Source organism: Centropristis striata, chromosome 1 (genome assembly GCF_030273125.1).
Source record: "Centropristis striata isolate RG_2023a ecotype Rhode Island chromosome 1, C.striata_1.0, whole genome shotgun sequence".
Classification (NCBI taxonomy): Eukaryota; Metazoa; Chordata; class Actinopteri; order Perciformes; family Serranidae; genus Centropristis; species Centropristis striata.
Window position 1 is genome coordinate 39,124,413 of NC_081517.1, and position 22,417 is coordinate 39,146,829.

The window sequence follows — 22,417 nt, forward strand, 5'->3', positions numbered from 1 at the left end:
ATACAATGGTTTAACATGAAAATTATTATTTTTTTTAAATTTTATTTTATATTTTTATTTTGGTGAAAGAATACTTTTAACTATTTTTTTTTAATTAGATTTTTTAACTCTGAAATGGGTCAATTTGACCTGCTACATAACAGGAGCGTTATGACATTTATTTTTTATTATTGACCAATCAGATTTTTCTATTGGGAATTAATTAAATGAACCTCAGATTATCTCCTAAGGACCAATTTGAAGCCCTCAGCTCCACCAGACCACGAGGTCTCTTCTCTTTGATTTAGAAAGTCTTGGTATCTTAACATTGCTCACCTGAATATGTTTTTATATAACCTGCTATCATTGCTGTGTATGATTAGGTCTGTTTAAGTGTCCCTCATCGCCCATTACCGACAACACCACACATAATGGGCAATTTCTTCTGTTCAATGCAGATAAAACTAAAACTGCTGGCAGCAAATAGCCAATTTTCAAGCGATGAATCTGCACTTATTCCAAATTATCTGCTCAAAATGTGATCTCTGATTCAGACTTGCACCACAACAAGGCAATGCCCTAAAAAGTACATCTTGTTCTTAAAAATATCCCCAAGAGTGTGTCTCCGCTGTCCTTCCACGACCTATAAAACTGTCTTACAGAGATGCACTAGGATGCTTTCTCTGGCTGACTGAACCCTGGAATTGCAGTTCTTCTGTTCACACAAAACTAAGCAAAGCTAACTGGTGGATTCATGTAACGGCTTATAAAATATTTCCGTTGAGGCCCACATGCTAGACTTGGAGCGTTAATATCTCTGTAAATCACAAAAGGGAAAGAGTTGGGAGTCTCTGAACAAACTTCATGTCCTTGTTAGAGATCAGAAACTGTCTCATTAATTGACACTAATTTATCCAGCGCAGTCTACAACCTACTGTACCTTTCCTCTCAGCTGCAGGCTGTCACTCGCTTACATCTCCTGTGGATCGCGTTGATGTTTCCTGCTGTTTTCACATCCCCTGATATGTGCACTTGGCTCACACACACACACACACACACACACACACACACACGAACACACACACACACACACACACACACACTCTTCTTGAGTTATTGATGTGTCTTTTTATTATGTAAGTTTTATGTCTTTTTTTAAAGCTGATTGCAGGACATTTTTACACCTTCCAACCTGGTCTCACAGGAATCCGTGAAATAGCCACGGAATCACTCAAATTTCCGTGAAACTGACACGGATTTCGCTACAATGCAAGTTAATGACAGTCATATCCCATGGCTATTCCAACATACAAAGTGATTATGTACATTCACTGAGTGAATATTTAGAAAATAAAACATATATTTCTCGCTAGAAATGTGATTAAAATCCATTTTTATGCAGAAACTAAGTCAAAATATTGATTTTTTATACTAAAAATGAGAGAACTGTCAGCCATGTTTTTTGTTCTGACCGCCGGGACCTTGAAAGTCAAGTGACTTGGAACAAACCAATAGGAAAAAATATCCATGGAATAGCCACCTGATATGACTGTCATTAACTTTCATTGTAGCGAAATCCGTGTCAGTTTCACGGAAATTTGAGTGATTCCGTGGCTATTCCACGGATTTTGAGTTAAGCGAATCCGTGGCTATTTCATGGATTCCTGTAAGACCAGGTTCCACATACAGTCATGGAAAAAATGATTAGACCACACTTGTTTTCTTCAATGCCTGGTACAACTAAAGGTACATAAATAGAAATATATATATAAAAACAAATATAATGATAAGACAAATAGCTGATTAGAGTTTAATTTAAGAGCTGATATCTAGCCATTTTCCATGGTGTTCTTGATAATGGTTTTGGTTATTACCAAATATACCTTGAGTTGTACCAGGCATTAAAATAAACAAGAAATTGAAGAAAAAGGGTCGTCTAATAATTTTTTTGATGATTGTACATGAGCTTTTGTTACATTTAAAGCCTTTTCCAAACAAGTTCAAACAATGCAGATTATGCCAACTGCAGCCTGGTGAAAGCTCTCTGTATATTTTAGTTGACTGGAGTTGTTGTGTCTGAGGCGTTATTCCCCCACTGGTGCACCAGACAGCTTATTTCTATTCAGACTGAGCAGTTTATAGACTCCACATGAATGTAACATGTGCAGCACATCAACTGGTACGACCAATCTTTCTCACTCCCTAATAGCTCTTCTACAGATCGAAATTTTAAATACATTTTCATGGTTATCAGTGCTGTCACAGTATTTTTAAAATCAGCCGAAAATTTTCAAAAGGTACAAATACAGACACTGAAATCATTTCACCAAGTTTTACATTGATAGTAGTGGGTGGTGGTCACGAAGATGACTCATTAGTGTTAGATTAGAGGCAGTTTTTTTGCTCTATGTTCCGCAGACAGTGTGACCATCTTAGAGTTTCCCTCAGCTCTTTCTCTAAATCCAAAATACGACCACACTTAAGACTTGTAAGGCTCCCCAGAGTGCCATTACTGCCTTCCACCATGTTTCTAATAATGCAAAACAAACCCATGTTGCATACTGATCCTGCATGCCTGCATCTGAGGGATCTTTGGTTGATGCTGGATAATATACAGTACACAGCACCGTAATCAATCATGGTTTTAATGACAATTTAAGTCTGAAATGGTAATATTAACCATCATGAGCAAGAATTCCACTGTGTTTTTGTGTGAAAACGGTTACCGTTTCATCTCCATATTCTCTGCTTTTCCTTGCTCAAGGGCACCTCAGTCCTTGACCTGTCAGTTTGAACCGGCCACCCTCAGGTTACAAGTCCGATTCCTACACTGTAAGACTTTGATATTGCTGTGAAAGCAATGCATTGTGGGAGTTATCATGATTGCTCAGGCATTCCAACGATCAAAATGATATTTTTACAGGAATTTACTGTTTTCAGATGAGCATGTCGGGAAAATAAAGCCGTTATTTTCGAAAAGAAGAAAAGTTTTATTTTATTTAATGTTTGTCTGGGCTGAAATAATCACAATGTTGTTGTTTTTCCAGTAATGCTAATATTGAGTTTAAATGGATAAGTTGTAACATAATTTAGAGTTAAACATTTAAACATCAAGCCTTTTTTTTCTTCGTTACGAGACAGTTTGTCAGTAAGCGGACCTGTATTTCTATAAAACAGTAGAGGTACTGTAAGTTTTACAGTAACTTACTGGCGAAACTGCTGCCAGTAATTTACTGTAATTTTACAGTAAAAAGTTTTGCAGTGTAGCCTCCAGGCCATGGACTCCCCGAGAGAGAGCCAACCATTACAGCGAAGTCCATGCAACCCCATTTGCGTGGTTACAAAATCTTGGAGGTGCAATGCTCAGCACTCAGAGTATCCTTAGACCCCCCACGGATTTCGCCCAGGCCACCATATTGACATCCGCACTGTGCCAATTCTGCTGATTGCTTTTGCCGAGCTGCCGCTCCGTCACTACGATCCCTCCCCCATTCCTGCCTGCTTTAGCTCCGGCTTGTTGGCATAAAATACATCTCCTCTGGTGTGCCAGTGTTGGAAATGTGCAACAGCCACCACAACTCCTGTACACTGAAATACAAAGGGCTTTCCTGGCAGGACGGCAGGCTTAATCAGCACTGTGTGAAGTCGTTTGGCAAGAGCTTGATTGTAAGAAATGTTCATTTATTTGTAAAAGTCACGCACTCCAGCTTAAAATAAACAGAACAGTGATGCTACAGGTCTGAAATAAAGAATATGTAAAGCTCCACTTAGTTTTTTGTTGTTTTAATAGAAAAAAACAAAGGGGAACAAAGATTAAACAGCGCATGTATGCATACAGTCCCTTTTTTTTGCACAACGTAATCACTCACTAAAAATAAATGTGCATGAAAAGAAAATACAGCAATCTTATAAATATAGGGCCCCAAAAAACACCTCAAAAACAAATATACCAAATGCACCAAATGTAATGAGATGTTAGTTTAATATATTTGCACAAATAGTCTGACAGTAAGTAATATGACTGCCCTGTGAGCAGCACCTTTTACTTTGAAGGGCTGGACTTCATTTTAGGTCACACATCTGCCATTGTAACTAATATACATGCGTTTCACTATTATTGCCTCTGTTATTTAAAAACTCTTAGAAGTTTTTTCCCTTTTTTTTTTAGAATATCTATTACTAGAAAATAAGTCTTGGGTTGTTCATTTTTATATTTCTATTTCCTACCTTTCCTTCATCACAAACATCACAAATAGTTTGACTCTTTATGCTACAACTTACTTGGAGGGATCTTCGTCCCATTAATGCTTTCACTTGCAGTCATGACGAGGGGAGGACAAAAATTTTGACCTCTAGGAAAGGTTTGACATTGGCTACCTCTGTGCTGCGCTACTCCAGGACGGAGGAGGGAGGGGGACGCATACAGCAGTTGGGCCGTCTGACATTTTGCAGCATTGACCTGAAAATGTTCTGCTGCCTTCTTTTGTTCTTTCTGCTCTGTCCCGGCGAGTCCACAGACTTTCGGAAAGAGACCTGGGCAATCAGTTTCCTCTCTTGCTCCTTGATTTTGCACTGCAAGTGGCTCTGAATGGCAAAACCAAGAGACTCTGGGTCCACAGAAGCCCCGTAGACCTCCCAGGTCATCCCCTGTTCGTCCCAGACAACATCATGGACGCTCTTTTCTTTCAGCTTCTGCTCGTCCTCTTCTTCCTTTCTCTCTGGCTCCATCTTCTCTTTGCCTGACTTTTTATCCTTCTTCGGGGCTTTACCAGCTTTAGCCTTTTGTTTGGGACTTTCAGGCTTTTTTTTCGTCAGACCTGGCTTTGATGTGGTGTTTGGTGCTGTTTTTGTTGTTGTTGTTGTTGTTGTTGTTTTTGTTGTTGGCTTGGCATGGCTGGGCTTGGCTGTAACAGCGGCCTGAGACAGCGTAGCATTGTTAGTGTCAGCAGATCCAGACTTGGTAACAGCAGCTGTCTCTGGGGGCGTTTCTGATTTGAGACAGGGGGCTTCAGCAGTGGCTGGTTTTGCTGCAGATTTCTGAACTCCTGTCTCTGCTTGTTGCTCCTTGTTGTTGCTGTGTTCGATGTTGATTTGATAAACAGGCTGAGTGTTGCAGAGGGTCGACCCGGGGTCTTTCGGCTTTGCGCCGAGCCTTTTGTCTTCCTGCTGGGACGGAGTTTCTGAGTGGAAAACCATGGCGGTATTTTGGTTAGGGCACATTTCCGCCTCGACAGTGAGTCTCTCTGACCTTGGATCAGTGGTTACAGATAAAGAAGTCATGTTCATCTGATGTAGTCCCACCCCGCCGTCGACCTGGTAGACCACAGCCAGGCTCTGCGCCACCTCCCTGGGGACTGCACCACCGCTCGGCCTGCGAGGCACTGTGAAAGGCAGCAGGCTGGGACTTGTTGCCACAGCCTTGCTGCATGTGTTAGCCACCGCCTGAACCTCCATATCATGACACTGCTTGACTGCGGCGGCTGACGGGGATAAGGTCATGGTCGAAGCCTCCCTGTACACCTTGCTTTGCTGCTGCTGCCCTTCAAACACAGCTGTGCCGGTCTGGCTGGCTTCCTCAGACACCTGTCCGTTTTTTGCCGGTGTATTTTGTGCAGCCTGGGGCAGAGCGGAGGAGTCCTTCTGTGAAGACGCCGGCTGATGTTTATCTGAGGAGACTTGTGGTTTCTCTAAATCCTTCTCAGGTTGTGTTAAACTTGAAGTCTTATTTGTAAACCCGGCCTCTGCTTCTTTGCTGTTAGATGGAGGTGTAGTGGAGCTAAGTGGAGGTTTAGCCGTCTCTTGTGGACTGACAGAGCTCTGTGAGCAGCTACGTATATGATCAGGCTCTTCAGGTTTCTGTGGTGCTGCTGTGTCCTTATTTTTTGGAGCTGTAATAATCCCTTTATTATCATGTTGTGGTTCAGATGCTGTATTCCTTAACTCACAGGCGTTGAGATTTTTATTAATTGGAGAAACATGTTTATTACTGTCCTCTTTTGCTGTGGCTTTAGCCGTCAGCTTTGCACACTCCTCCTCTGCTGCATTCGGCCCTTTTATCCTGCAGTCGTTGGTCTGTATGTCGACCTTTGACGCTGAAAGAGCAGGCAACACACCGGCCTTACAGATATTCTTTTCATCAGCGGGACTTAAAATTTTCACATTAGCGTTAGAATCCGTCTGGTCGCCTCCCGTCTCACCCAGACCTCGGCCAGTCGGAGACACGTCTTGCATCTGTGTGTCTCCACCTTTGTCAAGCTCTGACTTTGTCTCATTTCCGTTAGTTGGTTTATCTGACACAGCACTGCTTACTGGTTCACCTCCCTTGGAAGCTGTGTTTTGGGTATGAGGGATGGTGTTAGTGGGAGAAGCAGTCAGAGGTGAGTTATCCCGTTTGTGGTCAGGAGATGCGAGGGCGGGATTTGGACAAACCTGAGAGAGTTTGAGGTTGGGCTCTTTAGTCCAGTTGGCATTAGGCTCCTTATTGCCCAGCGTGTCCACCACAGCCAGCTGAGGCACCATCTGGACTGTCACTGTCCTTTTTGGGTTAGTTCCCATTCTGAATTCTCTGTTTCACTCCTTAAATATCGTCGTAATCCAAAGATAAAACAATACCAGTGGCTTTGAGTGATTCCCTAAAGGAGGAAAATACAGACAGACTTAGTTTGTTACTAATGACTGAGCTTAACTTTTCATTAACTTAAAAGGCACAATGAGAAAGATTTTCACAACAAAAGAAGAAGCATAGACTCATACAAAAGTAATCTAAAAGTAACCTTTACAACCACAACTAATGACCCACTAGAAGTGTGTGTCAGCATCTGAATTTGAAGAGACCCCGCCCTCTGCCTGGATTTCTCTTTTCTTTTAACTTTGGGGTGTTCCGGATATTTCTAGCAGTCACCCTTTGACCAAAACGCTACAAAAATGGCAAACACTCTGGAGAAATATGAAAATATATCTAGGTGAAACTCCAAGCTGACCGTTCTAAAACAAGAGAAAATTTGCTTTTACTAATCGTTGAGCCGGGGAGGAGGAGGGGCCAAGTTTGAGTCTTGTGTTTACGTACAGTAAGCAACAATTCTTGCATAATATGCCTCTAAATCTCAACTCAGACCGAATAATCAGACCAGACTCACATAGTTCAGGCCAAGATGAACATTATGTAAATCACATTCCAGGTACTTTCTTGGAATGGTCATTAACATGGATTTAAATAATCAGTGTTAGAATAAAGGCAAAGCACCAGAAGAATCAATGACCCATATCTGCCTAATTAAACTACTGCTTTGAATTAAGATTAATATATGTGGCTCTAAGCCTAATGGTCAAATTAATCATAATATGCAATTATGATAACAACATTCTGAGTCCAAATCATATTAATGTAGAGTGTGTGCAACTATGCCTTTAAACAAACGGTTTCTTTGAACTGTGATGGGTTTTGTTTTGTTAGTTTCTGTAGATGTAGTTCAAGGTTTTTCCTGCATTTTCTGTCTCTGCAATGCTTCCTTAAAGTTACTTGTGACAACAGATGATTCAAATAATTATAGATCATTGTAAACATGTCTTCTTTTAATTTGAATGATTTATGAGCGACAATTAAAGAAGTTAAATCTATTTTTTTTTTAATTCAAATTGATTGATCCAATCTGATAACAATAAATTCTGTGTCAGACCAAAGTTTACAAACGTGGAAGTAGAGTAAGCAAAGTGCAGAAGTAAGACTTTGACATATGTAGGCTGAAAGTGCTTATGGATAAGGACAGGATGTTTTTGATTAAAACTTGTAGATGTTCCACATTCAGTGGCGTTTATTTGGGTCCAGCTGTCGTGTCAGGTTCCAAAATTCCTAATTTATGTGTTTGCTTTGCAGAATCATGCAATTCTTATCTGAAATTGTAATAAATACCCAGAATAATCAGTGTTATAAGGATTATAGGTCTAGTTGATCAACCTTTTGTTGCTTACTTTAGAGCTGGGCAATTAAATTGTCCAACAATAAGAAAACAATACAATCAAGATAAAAAACAATTATTGTACTGTACTGTACTGTAATATATTTATATATTACCGTATTTATTTTATATTCATTTATTTATCTAATTTTTGCATTTATTTATTTGTATGTTATTTATTTAGAGATTATTTATTTAAATGCATACTATTTATATAAGTACATGGAAATCCACTTGTAGAAAGACAACGTTAATAAAAAGTTTAATAAAATGTTTGATGTTTCCAAAGTCAATTAAGTAATCATCATAATCAAAGTCAATTAAGTAATCACTATTAACCAAAAAAATAGTGATAATGATTTTTGTCAGATAGCTGACCTATGATCTTATGTAAGTTTAAGTGTTTACTTATTTGTTATTATAAATCACACACTTTATAGCACTGTTTGAGTAAAACAAATATTCTTTGAAATTTTGAGAGAATTTAACTGAACCAGTTCTAGCTTAAGTTAAAAAACAACCCTGTAAATGTCAAACACACTTTAAGTGGTGCCTGAAAACAATTACTCATCTTAACTTTAACTCCTTCTTTCTTTCATACCATGTTTAGTAAATAACTAACAGAAAAGGTTTGAAAGCCTTAAATAATGTGTCATTAGATCCTAGTTAATCTCATAATCGATCCAGTGTAAATTCGAAGTATTTAACCTTCACTTTCCCAATTCTCTTTATCCCATCAAACCTGATGAATGACTCCACATCAGTCCGTCTCTTTAAAGTGTAAAAGCACCTGAGCCAAATCAGCAAGTAATGTGCCAGCAGACGTCTGAAGTATGTGATCCTTTGGAGTCAGGCGAATGAATTGCTCCGTGAGAGAGACTTTAATCATACAAAACAGCCTATAGGCTTCATCCAAAGAGGAGGAAGAACCGCCAATTGATAATTCAGAGGTCCACAGGGAGCAAGCTGGCCATTTCCATTTCAGTGACATTACTGATGATAATCCATTCTGCATAATGTGCCGCTCATCTCAATGAAAGTGAGGTTAAACCCAGCCTTATCTTTTCAGTTATTCCCCCCTTTTCACAAGAGAAAACATCATCACAACAACAAACATAACAGATCTTACTCAGATCAGGTTATATTCATGTCTGTACAGAACAACATATTTCTTAATGCACCTGGAAGACTAAAAAAAGGAGAGTAGACTGCTGTTTTGGGTCGTGGACAGGTGTAGCCCATTTGTTTGTGCTCTCCCACTGCGCATCTGCGTGTCTGTTGTCAAAGTGCAAATATTTATGGAAAGCATACCCTGCCTGTTATCAGATATTCAACAATTAAAAAACGCCCCGGTGTTTCTTGTCTGCAGCAGTTTGGAAATAACAAAAAAGGAGTGTGTGCAGAATGTGAATTCATGCACAACGTTACACACATTAAAGTGATGCACACGACCTATTCGGGCCAATTATTAACATCCATGTCATGTACTGTAGCCTACATTTGCAGCCCTGTCCCACCCCAATATCTCAGAGGCCACTGATATCTGCTGATTTCTTATGATGACCTTGCGGACAAATTCAACATCTGACACGAAGGAAAGCACAGTCTAATGAGAGGAGGAGGAGGAGGGTGGCTTACCTTGAGAGACGCTTTATGTCCCGGTCCTTGGGGTGCCGTTTGTGCGTCCGTGTCAGTGAGATGAGGCTAAACCCGAGAAATGAATATGGAAAAGCAGCCCTGTGTCGGTGACACCAAAGCCACGCCTTCCACCACAATATGGGTCTTGGAGGTATCGATCCTCCACAGCGAAGCGCAAAATTCAAGCCCCCTAAATGACTGACTGACCGTGCGCAATGAGTCACCGCGGTCCGACCGATGGATGGGTGGATGGATGGATGCTGCCCCCTCGGAGCTCTTTATTAGCGTTGACTCACGCTTTAGAAAAAAAGTAAACCTTTCACAAAATGGACCTCTCTCGTGGTGCGTGTGCCATCCCAGACTGAGCTGGTCCAGCGCGGTGCAGCAGAGTAAAGCAGATGAATGGATGAATGAGAGGAGAGGGTGAGAGGAGAGGAGAGGCAGGGCTGTATCAGCCGCAGGCAGCCACAGGAGCGACACTTGCACTTGAAATTGATTACTTTTACATGCTGGCAGCATTATTTATGTGCTGAGGCAGGCTGTTATATTTCAAGAGGATATCTCGTTTATATTGCTGCGTCTTTTTGTGTCATTCATATATGGATTTAAGAGAAGACCTTAAGTGTTTTGTGCGGTGTCTGTTTGAAGGGTGCATTATGGAATATCTGGCTTTCAGAGTAATAGCTATATTACAACTGATCTTAAATTAACAGATTTTTTTTTTTTTTACCAAGGGTGTAAATCACAAGTTTCATCACGATCCAATATTATATATTGATTCTTTGGACAATGACATGATATTACTGATCAGTGTTTTTGTTCAATTCAGGGACCTGCAATCAATGAGACAATTTCATAAGCCCATTCAACACAATCAGATACTTTAATATAAGCTCACAAAAAGCAACTAATATATGATTTAAGATTTTATTCCTGATCTCTTTAGGAAAAGTGGGAACGTCAAAATAAAAGTGTATCCTATATGTGATGACATATTTATGTGATGTATCCATATTTTCACTTTGCAGCAATGATAATGGACTGTTGATCATTGAATGGATATACTGATCCAGTGTCATGAAGTATCTTGCTCTTTCAAAAGATTATAAGATATTTATTTTTGCTGAATTTTATGTGAGCTCCATATACTTGGGATTCTCACTTGCAGTGGCGAACTCAGAGGGGGGGCAGGAGGGGTGACAGCAGTGAAAAAGTGCGCTAAAGTGCCCTCTAGAGTGGTGAAAACGAGAGGAAGTGCCTTATTGGCTGCCCTTTACACATGCAGCAAAATAATTGGGTGCCCTCTAGGGTGCCCCTTCATACAAAACATTATGATTATGTGCCCTCTAGAGCAAAAAAAACTTGATAATGTGCCTTAATAAGTGCCCTTTTAGTGTTCTTCTGCCCTTCTGGTGCCATGGTGCCTCTCTTTGGTAGCCGACGAACGGGGAATGCAAAAGAGGCGTTGCTTTCATGTGGCGTCCCTATGAGGAACAGCTACATCGAGTGGTACTAAAATCCGCAATGGATAACGAAGCAACAAGCAGATTAATAGTCTGCCTGTACCCTTAATAGAAAAGCGCAATTAGATGCCAAGTTAAAAAAAACACGATAATGTGCCCTTGCAATAGAAAAAGAATCCCAGTGAAACTGTGAAAAATGTTATGTGAGGTGTTTGCTCTCATTTAGCTCTCAAAGTGGATTAGATTGATGCATTTTACTTGAAAAATTTACAAATTTTCTCCCGGGGGGGCATGCCCCAGGACCCCCCTACATGGTTTGGTTCAATGGTTTTAATTGTCAATACCATATCATTAATTACTTTGATCTGGATCTCCTTTAACTTAATGCTAATTGTAATAAAGGATGATCTCTATTTCATCATACATGATGCATCATAGCTTTTTGTGTGCTGGTGGGGCCCCATGTTGTGCAGAATGTGCCCTTTTTTCCCGCCCCTGCCCTTCAAACAGTCTGAGTCCGCCACTGCTCACTTGCGCATGATAAAGAGGTTTTGTCATGATTAATGCAATCAAATAGTGTTTCAAACACATAACTTGATCAGATAAACATCACTTATTCCTTACAAGAAAAATGTATGTTTAAATAGAAACGTCCCATTGAAATGATTAACGGTTATTGTAAATAAGTGGACTAGTATTATGCATTTTTGGATTGCTAATCCATATGGCTGTAGATTTTGGGGGTAAACATGTGCATCTGTCTCCCCCAATAAAAGCATGTAAAAAGCAAAAGACTTTTATTTTGATGAAGTGGTAGAACAGGACTTACAGATGCAGCAATGCCTCCAGTAAAGTAGGTGGTGGCAGTATGCAACCTCCAAAGCAATTGGTGCAATCTGCAGTAAAACTGGAAATCTGCAGACTTCCTGCTTAATATGTGGCCCCCCGATGGTGAAAAGAAAAATCTACGCTCTTGCCACTGATAAATTGGATCATAATGATGCCAGTAAGGGAGTAGGAAAATTCGGATATTGACTTGAGTTTTGCTATATTATTTTTGTGATACAGTCTTGATTTTCAAAGCCAGTTAATTGACTTTAAATCATTGGTTCACATGCCAAGATCCTTTGTAAACAGATTGCACAAACTCAGATTTTGTGTTCTTTATATTTTCACAGTTTTCCATAAAATTCGATTATTTTTTTTAAGAATCAGTGTATCCCATGACAATATATCACAATATATTGACAAATATGTTTCATGATATGTTTTTTTATAATCAGATTCTTGCCAAAACACAGCATTATTTTTGTAAAAGATGCATGCATTTCCAAGATATTACACAATGTCATCTTGCGGAAATGGACCCAGGACCAGAGAATACTCGAGTGGATCATCTTAGTCTGTGACCAACACACTATTTTGTCATTCATTTGGAGCAGTTTTTGGTTTGGTCAGAAATATGTACTTACTTGTTTCAAAGAATCCATTCTTTGAAATTAATCTTGAAAAACTGTGGTGGTTTGATCACCCTGTCAATCATGGCATCCCTTGTCAACCCTGGCCACCCCCCTGTAGAGAGAGACAACAACAACAACAAGTCTCTAAACAAAAAGTCTAGTAAATTGCAGAATTTTGCTATTTTTTTACCTCATCCGTGGTGCAATAAAAATAATTGTGTCATGTCTATCAGTGCGGTTATAAATGATTAATTGATGATTATTAATGTCACCATTAAAGGCTACTCACACACTTGACCCAGACTAGACTGTTATTATGTTCGTGGTTACTTCGGGGATCCAGTTTTCAAATATAGCCTGCGTCTGAGATGGGAGCTCCTATTGGAATGCAGTAATTGTATAGGATAGACCTCCTACCTTTAATTCCCAGAGGGACTGATTAGGTGAGACGGTAGACCAAGACTTAATTACAGTCGAGTGCACCATTGGTGAGAAAACCGTGATAGCGTGTGCTCTGCTTCAGGATGAGTGTGTATATGCAGCCTGTTTGGAAAAAGGAACACAGTGGATAATACTTTTTTTTTTTTTTATTCAATCATAAGGATGTGTGCAAAAAATTTTAAACAGTGGCTAGGCATTATGACACAGAAGGTGTAAAAACTAGCCAATATTAACAACATCTGTGTGGAATAATGGAGGATTAAAGCCAAACGATTGGTCTGTTCTTCAATAGATTTTTATCATGTATCAATTTCATCAGTGATATTGTGGATCTGGCATCATCTTGTGGTTACATTGGAAAAGGCAAATTATTGGATACACTGGGTGCTATCAGCTGAAACCAACCAACCTTAACCGCAGGCTGTAATTTCAACAAAATTGCAATCAATTTCTGTCTATAGTGAGGAATGATGGGTGGCTAATGCGTAAAATGCACAGTATTTGAGGGATTGTCAGTATTTCTCTGTGAAGCACAGTCCATGCATTGCAGAGTGGTGTAGAGAAAGCAGGTGGGTTTGGACACTAGATGGCGCTACAGCAGCGTTAAAAACAGGCTGGCGTGTGGTCAGTTCAATTACATGATGTAAAGTAGCGTTATCAAAAAATCTAAAACGAAGAAAAAAATAACGGAGTGTGTCTCTTATTTTTGAAAGATCACAAATCAAACATGACATTAAATTAATGGTAATTGAGTTCAAAAGAATGTAAATGTTATGGTTGAATGCATGTCATTCTTTATTTTCCAATTTCCCCGGTGCGTGTCCTGCGAACGGCTGTGTGTCTGGTCAGAACTTGAACGCACCAGAGCCAGACTGTTGTCAAGAGAAACGTTGCTAACCTTAACTTAACAAACGACTGATCGCTAACAAGTGAAGGTAAGTTTGGGTATATGTTTATATTTGGGTATAAATACGATTAACTTCAGCTTTCTTGCTCATCCTAAACACTATAAAGTGATCCAATGCTTCCGATGAAACCAATGTATGTTAACTTAGCTAACGCTAGCTAACAGTTCGGTAAATACAATGACAACCTGTTGTCTGAACCGGTTAACTGTCACCTGTGAGTTTTGAAGCTAGTTAGCTCGGTTAGTTTATTAAAGTTATTGGTATGTAGCTCAGTTTGCTTACATGTTGGCAGATGATTTGCCCAAGCCCCTGCTAAACTCACCCATTTTTAGTAGCTTGGTACAGACGGACTTGACACGTTTGTCCAAAGTTAGCATTAGCACTAATGCTAGCTACCACAATGCTATTGTTTTGGCTGTTTGCTAGCTGTTCCTTTCACATTGACATCATGCCGTCTGAGCTTAAAACATATTTTAATGAAAACGCACGGCGAGCTGACCATCTTATACATTATGTAAGACGGTCATTATATTTAATTATATTTAAAACGCAGACTATCTCAACAACTCCCGAACAGTGGCCATTGTCTTAATGACACCAGTGTTTCAATCCTGTTTATAATGATAGCTGGTGGGTTTTATTAGGCAGTGGTGGACAATAAGAAGCCCGATCTACTCAAACACTGGACATCAATACAGTTCAGAGATAGATATACTTTAGTTGGTTGATTATATCGTCACACTGTTTAAATAATCGCCCAAGTCATTTTTTTGTCAATTTTTTTTTTTTTTTTTTGCCTAAATCATCTCTTCATGATGCCGGCCACCTATGGTAACATCGCCTACATACTCAGTTGATCAGATCATGTGATTTTACCCCTTTAAGATAATGGCCTATGTCAAGTGTGTGACTTAAGCGGATTTATTATGCCTAAATCAAAATAAAATGTGACTTATGCAATTTTTTGAACGTACCTTACTTATTTAATTACTTTATTTTGAAGGTGTCTAAATAAGAGTGACATGAGTGTGTCATAAACACGATATAGGATGTGTCATGAACATTAATGACACTTTGAAGTAACATTAATCCTCATGATACTTGTCATGTCATGTTTCTGACAGGCTTGTGTGACTCTTATGTAGACACCTTCAAAATAAAGTGTTACCATATCTTGCTTAAGTCGCAAAGGCATGTTCAAAAAATTGCCTAAGTCATTTATTTCTCTTAAGTTACATAATGTACACACAGTGTTATTACAAAGCCAATATCCATCATTTGTTACATCCTTTTTGAGTTAAACGATCAATAAATGTCATATGTTAAACTTTTGGTGAAGTTTTTTGAGTTTCCTGCAAAACTTGAAAAAATGAGTTAGGCCATTATTGTAACAGGGTGACGGTATGTTATGCTATATTTTACCTCTACTCTATTAAGTCTTAGAGAAATGTTTTTTTCAATCATTGCAGATTAATGCAATTGCAGAGTCATTGCAGATTAATATCATTAATTGCCATACATGCATACATGTTCCGTTTGTTAAATGTGATGCACGTAAAAAAGTTAATTAAAAATGGAAATATTTGTTACAGTACTATTAAAATAGGATAGAGCATGATCAGCAACATTAATATGCCAAAAGAAATTGATGAAATCTGATAACCTAAAAGTTCATGTAAAACTTTTACACAGTGGTAGAAGTAATTTCAGTACGCAAAGTAAATAAATTAGGTATATCCTTAACCCATGTCAGTAGGCATTTATTACAGTCTTCCATGTTCAAGTGTTCACTGGCTTTGATCACATGTTAACTTTATATCTCATACTGCCAAGTAGTTTGCTGATCCATAGTTTGCCATGGCATTTCTTGCACCCTAGAATAAAAATAGAAGGGGTGCCAATTACCCCTTATGCAGGATCGTTCAGCACCGATGGCAGCCAAATTTTTCTGCTTGTCTGAGTCAGATTTTTCTGCTTGAATATTTAATACTGTCAATATCTTTTCTGTGTCCATATTGTAGAAAATGCTTGGGTATATCTGGCAGTATGTCTACACGTCTTTCCTGAGATACTGGCTGAAGTGGTTACTCAGACAGGCAACAGGGACATGTGAGCTGCAGAGAATATGCTCCGGTTACAAGCCTGGGGCAACAAGGACAATAAAAGCAGGTGAATTAAATCATCCTGAATCTGGGTTACTTTTACTGCTTATTAGTAATTACTTTCCATTATATTAATCGGCTTCATGTGTCCTTTTATAGAATATTCTCTCCGGTCATCAAAGAACATGGTAAGAAATTTTAACTTTCAGTTTTTTAGTAAACGGAGATGGTTTTGTGTCTGATACAAAGGATATTTCCTGGGCAATTCCAGGGTCAGTTTCAGTATTTGTTTTTTGAATCATGAATCGATTCCCTTATTAAAAAATGTTTAATATAGGTAAAAAAAAATAGTTGCAGTTGTAGAAAAGTGCTTTACTCTCACAAAATACACAAGTGCACTGCACATAGAGGAAAGGAAGTAATATATGGTAAATGGTCCTGCACTTATATAGCACTTTTCTAGTCGCTTTGCGACCACTCAAAGCGCTTTACACTACAGACTGCGCTAATTCACCCTTTCACACACACATTCATACTGGTGGCAGAGGCTACGCTAAACAGTGCCACCTGCCACCATTGGGAATTCATTCACACACCGATGAACGCAGCATCGGGAGCAATTTGGGGTTTAGCATCTTGCTCAAGAATACTTCGACATGTAGGCTGCCATGGTCAGGGATCAAACCACCAACCATCCGATCACTATGTGACTACTCTTCCAACTGAGCCACAGCCGCCCATATAATCATAAACTACACATACTGGACAAATTAATATTATAGGAAAGTAATGGGTCACAAAAGCAGGTCACTTAATCAAAATGCAAATGCTTGAGTTATTGAAAGACACACCAGAAGCTGTTTCTCTGTTTCCATTTCATGAAAATAAATCTTTTTTTCTAGACTGTTCAGACTAAATGATTGAATAATTGATGATTAAACAATGTGAGCCCACACAAGTGTAAAGGAAACACTTCTTTGCTTAGTGACTTGTTCATTATCTGTTAGGCTGTTGTATGTGTGAACTTTAATAAAGACATATCCTGTGAGATTAATCAGTCCTTATCTTTTAATGCACTTGCCAAGCTTAGATAAATTGACTGTACTTTTCTTTTATAGCTTGGTAAGCATTTTCCGATCAACAGTCTGTTGAGTGTAGAAACAGAAGTGCTTCGTCATCTCTTTCATTGTTCCTGAGGTTGACTATGAAAGGTATTTTTTTCACTGTGGCTGAGAGCATAGATTATATATAGCAGCCACTGTGCCAATTTCCTGTCGCTGTATCATTACTTCTCTGTGACTACCTCCTCCTCTCTTGTGCTTTCCTCCTCTGTAGGTTTTAAGAGGAGCTTTGGAAACCAACAAGGATAATTTAGACCAACGTGTGGATCAAATTATGAAAGAGAAGAATGTCAAACCCCAAAAAGATCCACTGTAAGGTTACTTCTCATCTGTTGTTTTAAGGTTGCTTTTCACCCACAACTCTTTTAGTAAGTCTAGTGTCATTTTTAAATCAATGTAGTAATTATTTGTTAAATCTCTCTTTAGGTTCAAGGAGAGCCTACGCATCTGTCTGTTACAGATAACTGGAAACAGCAGCCTGTATGTTTCTGTAGAAGACTTGAGAAAGGAGGTCTTCAACTCAGAGAACCAGGAACACGAGGCCATGCTGTTGAAGGTGTGTTCCTGCTTCTGGATGCAGTTATTCATACGTTTTAGCCGCATGCTTACAGTTCCACATAACAAATAAGTATACGTATGTCCAAAGTCACTGTCAAAACTGATATTTCCCTCTATGTTTTGGCCTCTCGTCTACATGCAAAAAGAGTTTTAGGTCACAAAAAAGAAGTTTTGAAAAAAACTTTTTTTCCCCCCAAAACTGACACACTCTCCTCAATTTGCGCATGTCCATTGTTGCTTTTTGTACTGACCATGTACCAGAAACGACAACAATAGAGTCACATTTAGGTTTCATCATGGCACCTAGGGCCATGTACCACACAGATGTTAAATAAATAGGTATCAAAGGAAAATAAGCTTACTACGCATGCTCAGAATCTTCTTCTCTGGTACTTGAAGTATTTCTGTGTTAGTCTTTATATCATTCTAGTGTGGATGGATATTTAAAACAAAAGTAGTGTGGACAAATTCAATTATTTCAAAAGTATCTGTGTATATGTAGACATTGAGGGCTACACGGTGGTGTAGTGGTTAGCACTCTCGCCTCACAGCAAGAGGGTCGCCTCCCGCTTGCGGCTCTTCTGTGTGGAGTTTGCATGTTCTCCCCGTATCAGCGTGGGTTCTCTCTGGGTACTCCTGCCTTCCTCCCTGCCTTCCTCCCACAGTCCAAAAACATGCACTTAGCGTGATTGTCTGTCTCTATGTGTCGGCCCTGCGATAGTCTGGCGATCTGTCCAGGGTGTACCCCGCCTCTCGCCCAATGTCAGCTGGGCTCCAGCCCCCTGCGACCTGAGTGCGGATAACGATAATGGATGGATGGATGGATGTAGACATTGCCTTAATACCATGCACCAACATGCCCTGCTAACATACTGTATAACTAAGACTTCAGAAGGAGAAACCACATTTATATTTTGAAAAGTAACTTTAGATGGCACAATAAAATAGCTAAATCTAGATCATAGTATTGGATGTATTGATTATGAATCCAAAATGTGATGGACAAAATCACATTTAGCATACTTGCACCTGTAACTCAGTATAGTGCCATTACAATGTTTAACACCTGAATATTTGTACTCAGCTGTGGGACCTGTTAATGCCGACAGTCAAACTGGAGTCAAGGATTACCAAACAGTGGGGAGACATCGGATTCCAAGGAGACGACCCTAAGACTGACTTCAGAGGAATGGGCCTGCTTGGCCTCATCAACCTTGTGTAAGTTCTTAATCAATAACAATGAGGCATTGATTAACTTGATTATAAAGAACTGCAGATATCAGGACTGACCATTGAGACAATATTATCATCTACTGCTTTCTCTACGCTATCACCATTTATTTTATCTATGATGGAAACACATTTTTTTATAGTGTATTTCACATCAAAACACGGCAACATAACTACAATCCATCCTTTTTAAGTTAAGGTTTCTTTTAGGCAGTCTTACTTGACCCACATTGTTGCAAAGCATGGTAAATAATCTTTGTGATTTGTGAGTGAAAGTGACAAAAGCAACACAGCATGAGGAAAGAAAAAGACACGGCAGAAATACAGAAAGCTGACCAAGCATACCAAACACAGTTTTTTTTGCTGTGTGTTCAGTAGGAGCCTGAAAATCAATCCCAAAAGACAAGAAAATCCACACTCAGCCAGGCTTCAACATCCTTGTACCTTACATAAAAACTGCAGCAAACACACACACATACATTCTTACCACTATAATAGTTGTTTATACTTGTCAAGAAGAAATGCATATTTAAATCAATATCTGTTGTGTTTGTTGTAATGATTGGTACGCATAATCATTACCATATTTATATCCATAGATTTGGAAAAAGCTGCATTTTCAAACCTTATCTAAAAGTTAAACCAGGCACACATACAGTGAGGCTTCACTGATCCCTGTTAATGATTTATCAGAGTGGACTTGTGCATGTGTGTCTACGCCTCGCACTGTAGTAGCCTATATTGTAACATACAGAATATTGCGGCAGAATATTGAGATAAAGAGTACATTGTGCTCTTGAGTTTTAAAGGAAAAACAAACCACAAGTTTCCAAACGTCTAACTGGTATCTCAAGAAGCAGAAGCTCATTACTTTCCAACTCCACATCCTCAGATTATATTAATCTTCAAATTTAAGGCTTTATACAACCTTTTTCACAGAAGCACTTGTACTCCTCAAGACCTTGATGTGTAAAATTGGTCACTGGTTATAATCATAACCATGCAAAGTTCCTCTTTAAAAAAATCATAACCAATCAAAGTTCCCCTTTGAATGGTTATAATTATTACCAGTGAGTTTAGTGGTGATCGTGATCTAATTTGTAGGGTATACGTGAGGGATGACAGTAAACAGTTCATATGCTTTTGTCACAGTTTCTTCAGTGAAAACTACACAGAGGAGGCTCGTCAGGTGTTGTCTCATGCAAACCATCCTAAACTGGGGTAAGAGACATTCATACGGTATTAGCATCTAAATATATTCAGTATTGTTACAAAAGTTTGATTTTCCAAAAATGATTCACCTTCTATGTGAGCAGTTGTTATGGCATGCACTTTATGCTCCTTTTGTCATATTTCAGGTATTCATACGCCATTGTTGGGATCAACTTGACAGAAATGGCCTACAGCCTCCTGAAGAGCGGCGCTTTGAAACCCCATTTCTACAACACAGTACTGGGCACACCTGAGCTCCGGCACTTTCATCAGCTATACTGTGAGTAACAAACTGTAGAATTTTTCTGTTCTAAAACATCACTGAGACTTTCCATAGTGCCTTCAGGTCCGAGCAGCCACAGAGAAGGCTGAGCACCCACATGTGTTGATGGTTAATTAGGGCCTCGGGGCAATCGCACCGAGCACTGGTCCCATACAGCAAAAGCTGTAGGGACCAGTGTATTTTTTCATTTTTCTTAAAAAAAAACATATGTAGACGTTCAGGAAGAACTCAGGACGCTCAAAGTGAAGTGGGATCAATGATAGGTATTATGGTTTTGCCAAAAATGCTTTCTGTTCAAGGCCAGAAATTCCAGTCCAACTCTGGCTGCTGTCACTCTTTCATTAACAGGTGTCAGATAATTCTGTTGATTGCTTTGATCTGATTGCCTTTGATCTTTGATGTGATTACAGTTACAGATACACACACACACACATGCGCGTAAGCACGCACACTCCTCACACATGCATACACATGCTTCAAACACACACACACACACACACACACACACACACACACACGTAACTTTATGTGATTTTAATTACACACACACACACATACACACACATTTTGAGGTTAAAGGGCATAGTTTGAAATCTCTGATCATCATAGTGTACACACACCGGCAGTAGCCCCCGTGGCCCTTTCAGAATTTCCCCAGAGGAAATTTTCTAGTTGACTATATTTTACTGCATGCACTTGTGCACTTTTTTTTGTTTACCTAACAACGTTGGCTGTTACTTGTTTGGCTTGTTAATAGCCATGTAGTCTATGCTGTTATACTGCATTCCTTATGGGTGTACTAGGCTATAATAGGGATGTCTCACAGCCACTGTGTTGTTGGATTGTGCACTTGGCCTTTGATTTATGTACAAGATCACTGCTTTCTGTGCGTTTCATGGTCGTATTATTTCTGTTTAAACTTTTGAGCTCCAATTCCTGTCAATATTTGTGTTGTTGCCATTGGTCGTCGCTGTTAATTTCCTTTGGTGCGGTCACAAGGGTTTGACTACTTTTTCTAAATCTATGTAGTAACGTGATTTATCTTGGGCACGGGGTTGGGGCTATGTACTGTTTTGAGCACCCATGCATCAAAAAATGTTCTAAAAAAGTTAAAATTAGTTAAATTATTTAGTTTGAATCCCCTAATATGTGTGTTTCTTCTCTTCAAGGTTATCTGGCATACGAATTTGATAAATTCTGGGTGGCAGAAGAACCAGAAAGCATCATGCAGTTCAATCAGTACAGAGAAAAATTCCATAACATCGTCAAGACACATCTACAGGACCCTGATGTCAAACTCACACTGACTGTCGGCTCTAAAAACTAACATTATTCAGAGATATTCCCTCACTTTCCTCTGTCCCCTGATGTTGTTTGACCAGGTAAAAGAAGGGAAGAAGCATAAGCGATGCTGAACATTAAACACATGAAAATCAGACTGAAGCTGGTTGGTCCCTCAGAAATTCAAACAAATGAATCCTGTTATATTTGGTTTTGTGGTTCATTAGTCACGCTCTGTTCATCTTGTTTCAGTGTTTTTAAAATAGAGCACAAATCTGACACCCTATACCTCAAAAAAATGACCATTCCAGTGTTTAATTAACCTTCGTGAAGAGGAAGTGAGAGCTGCTTCAAAGGACTACAGAGATAATTGGTCCGTCTTTGGTGAGGATTTAAGCACTTTTCAGTGAGCAAGCAGCCAAATTGTCGCAATTATTTAAAAATGGTGATTAACTACGAGGTGTGTAGCCATCTTGTTTATATTTATGTGAACAAGACTTATGTATTCTCACAGTTGTCCCGCTCAGGAATTTGATTTTAATGTCCAGAGACCATGGCTAAACGTGTGCATGTTTTAACGTGTCCCTGTTGATGACATCTGTATTCTGCAATATCGGTGATGTGGAACGCAAAATGATTCTTTGCCTCCGTTTTCATAAATTTGTATGTCTACAGACTGCATTTTTATTACCTGTTATTTTTATGGTGTGATTTGCTTTTGAGGAAGGTATGTAATAACACATCTGACTCAAAGTTAATAAATACACATTTTAATGTTTTGAGATG

General features: G+C 39.2%; 2 protein-coding genes across 2 annotated transcripts; one reads left to right on the forward strand and one right to left on the reverse strand.

Moving 5' to 3' along the window:
* Positions 1–3,837: 3,837 nt before the first annotated feature.
* On the reverse strand, positions 3,838–9,818 carry gprin3b (GPRIN family member 3b). Its single transcript, XM_059341950.1, has 2 exons — positions 9,573–9,818; positions 3,838–6,611 (listed from the first exon to the last, which is right to left on the reverse strand). The coding sequence occupies exon 2, from the start codon at positions 6,532–6,534 to the stop codon at positions 4,369–4,371; it is 2,166 nt and encodes a 721-aa protein (XP_059197933.1). The 5' UTR covers positions 6,535–6,611; positions 9,573–9,818; the 3' UTR covers positions 3,838–4,368.
* Positions 9,819–13,750: 3,932 nt separating this feature from the next.
* Positions 13,751–22,394, forward strand: elmod2 (ELMO/CED-12 domain containing 2). The gene is made up of 9 exons (XM_059342000.1): positions 13,751–13,871; positions 15,866–16,013; positions 16,106–16,134; positions 17,282–17,379; positions 17,494–17,623; positions 18,710–18,843; positions 20,008–20,076; positions 20,214–20,347; positions 21,520–22,394. The coding sequence occupies exons 2-9, from the start codon at positions 15,869–15,871 to the stop codon at positions 21,675–21,677; spliced, it is 897 nt and encodes a 298-aa protein (XP_059197983.1). The 5' UTR covers positions 13,751–13,871; positions 15,866–15,868; the 3' UTR covers positions 21,678–22,394.
* The last annotated feature ends 23 nt before the right edge of the window (positions 22,395–22,417 follow it).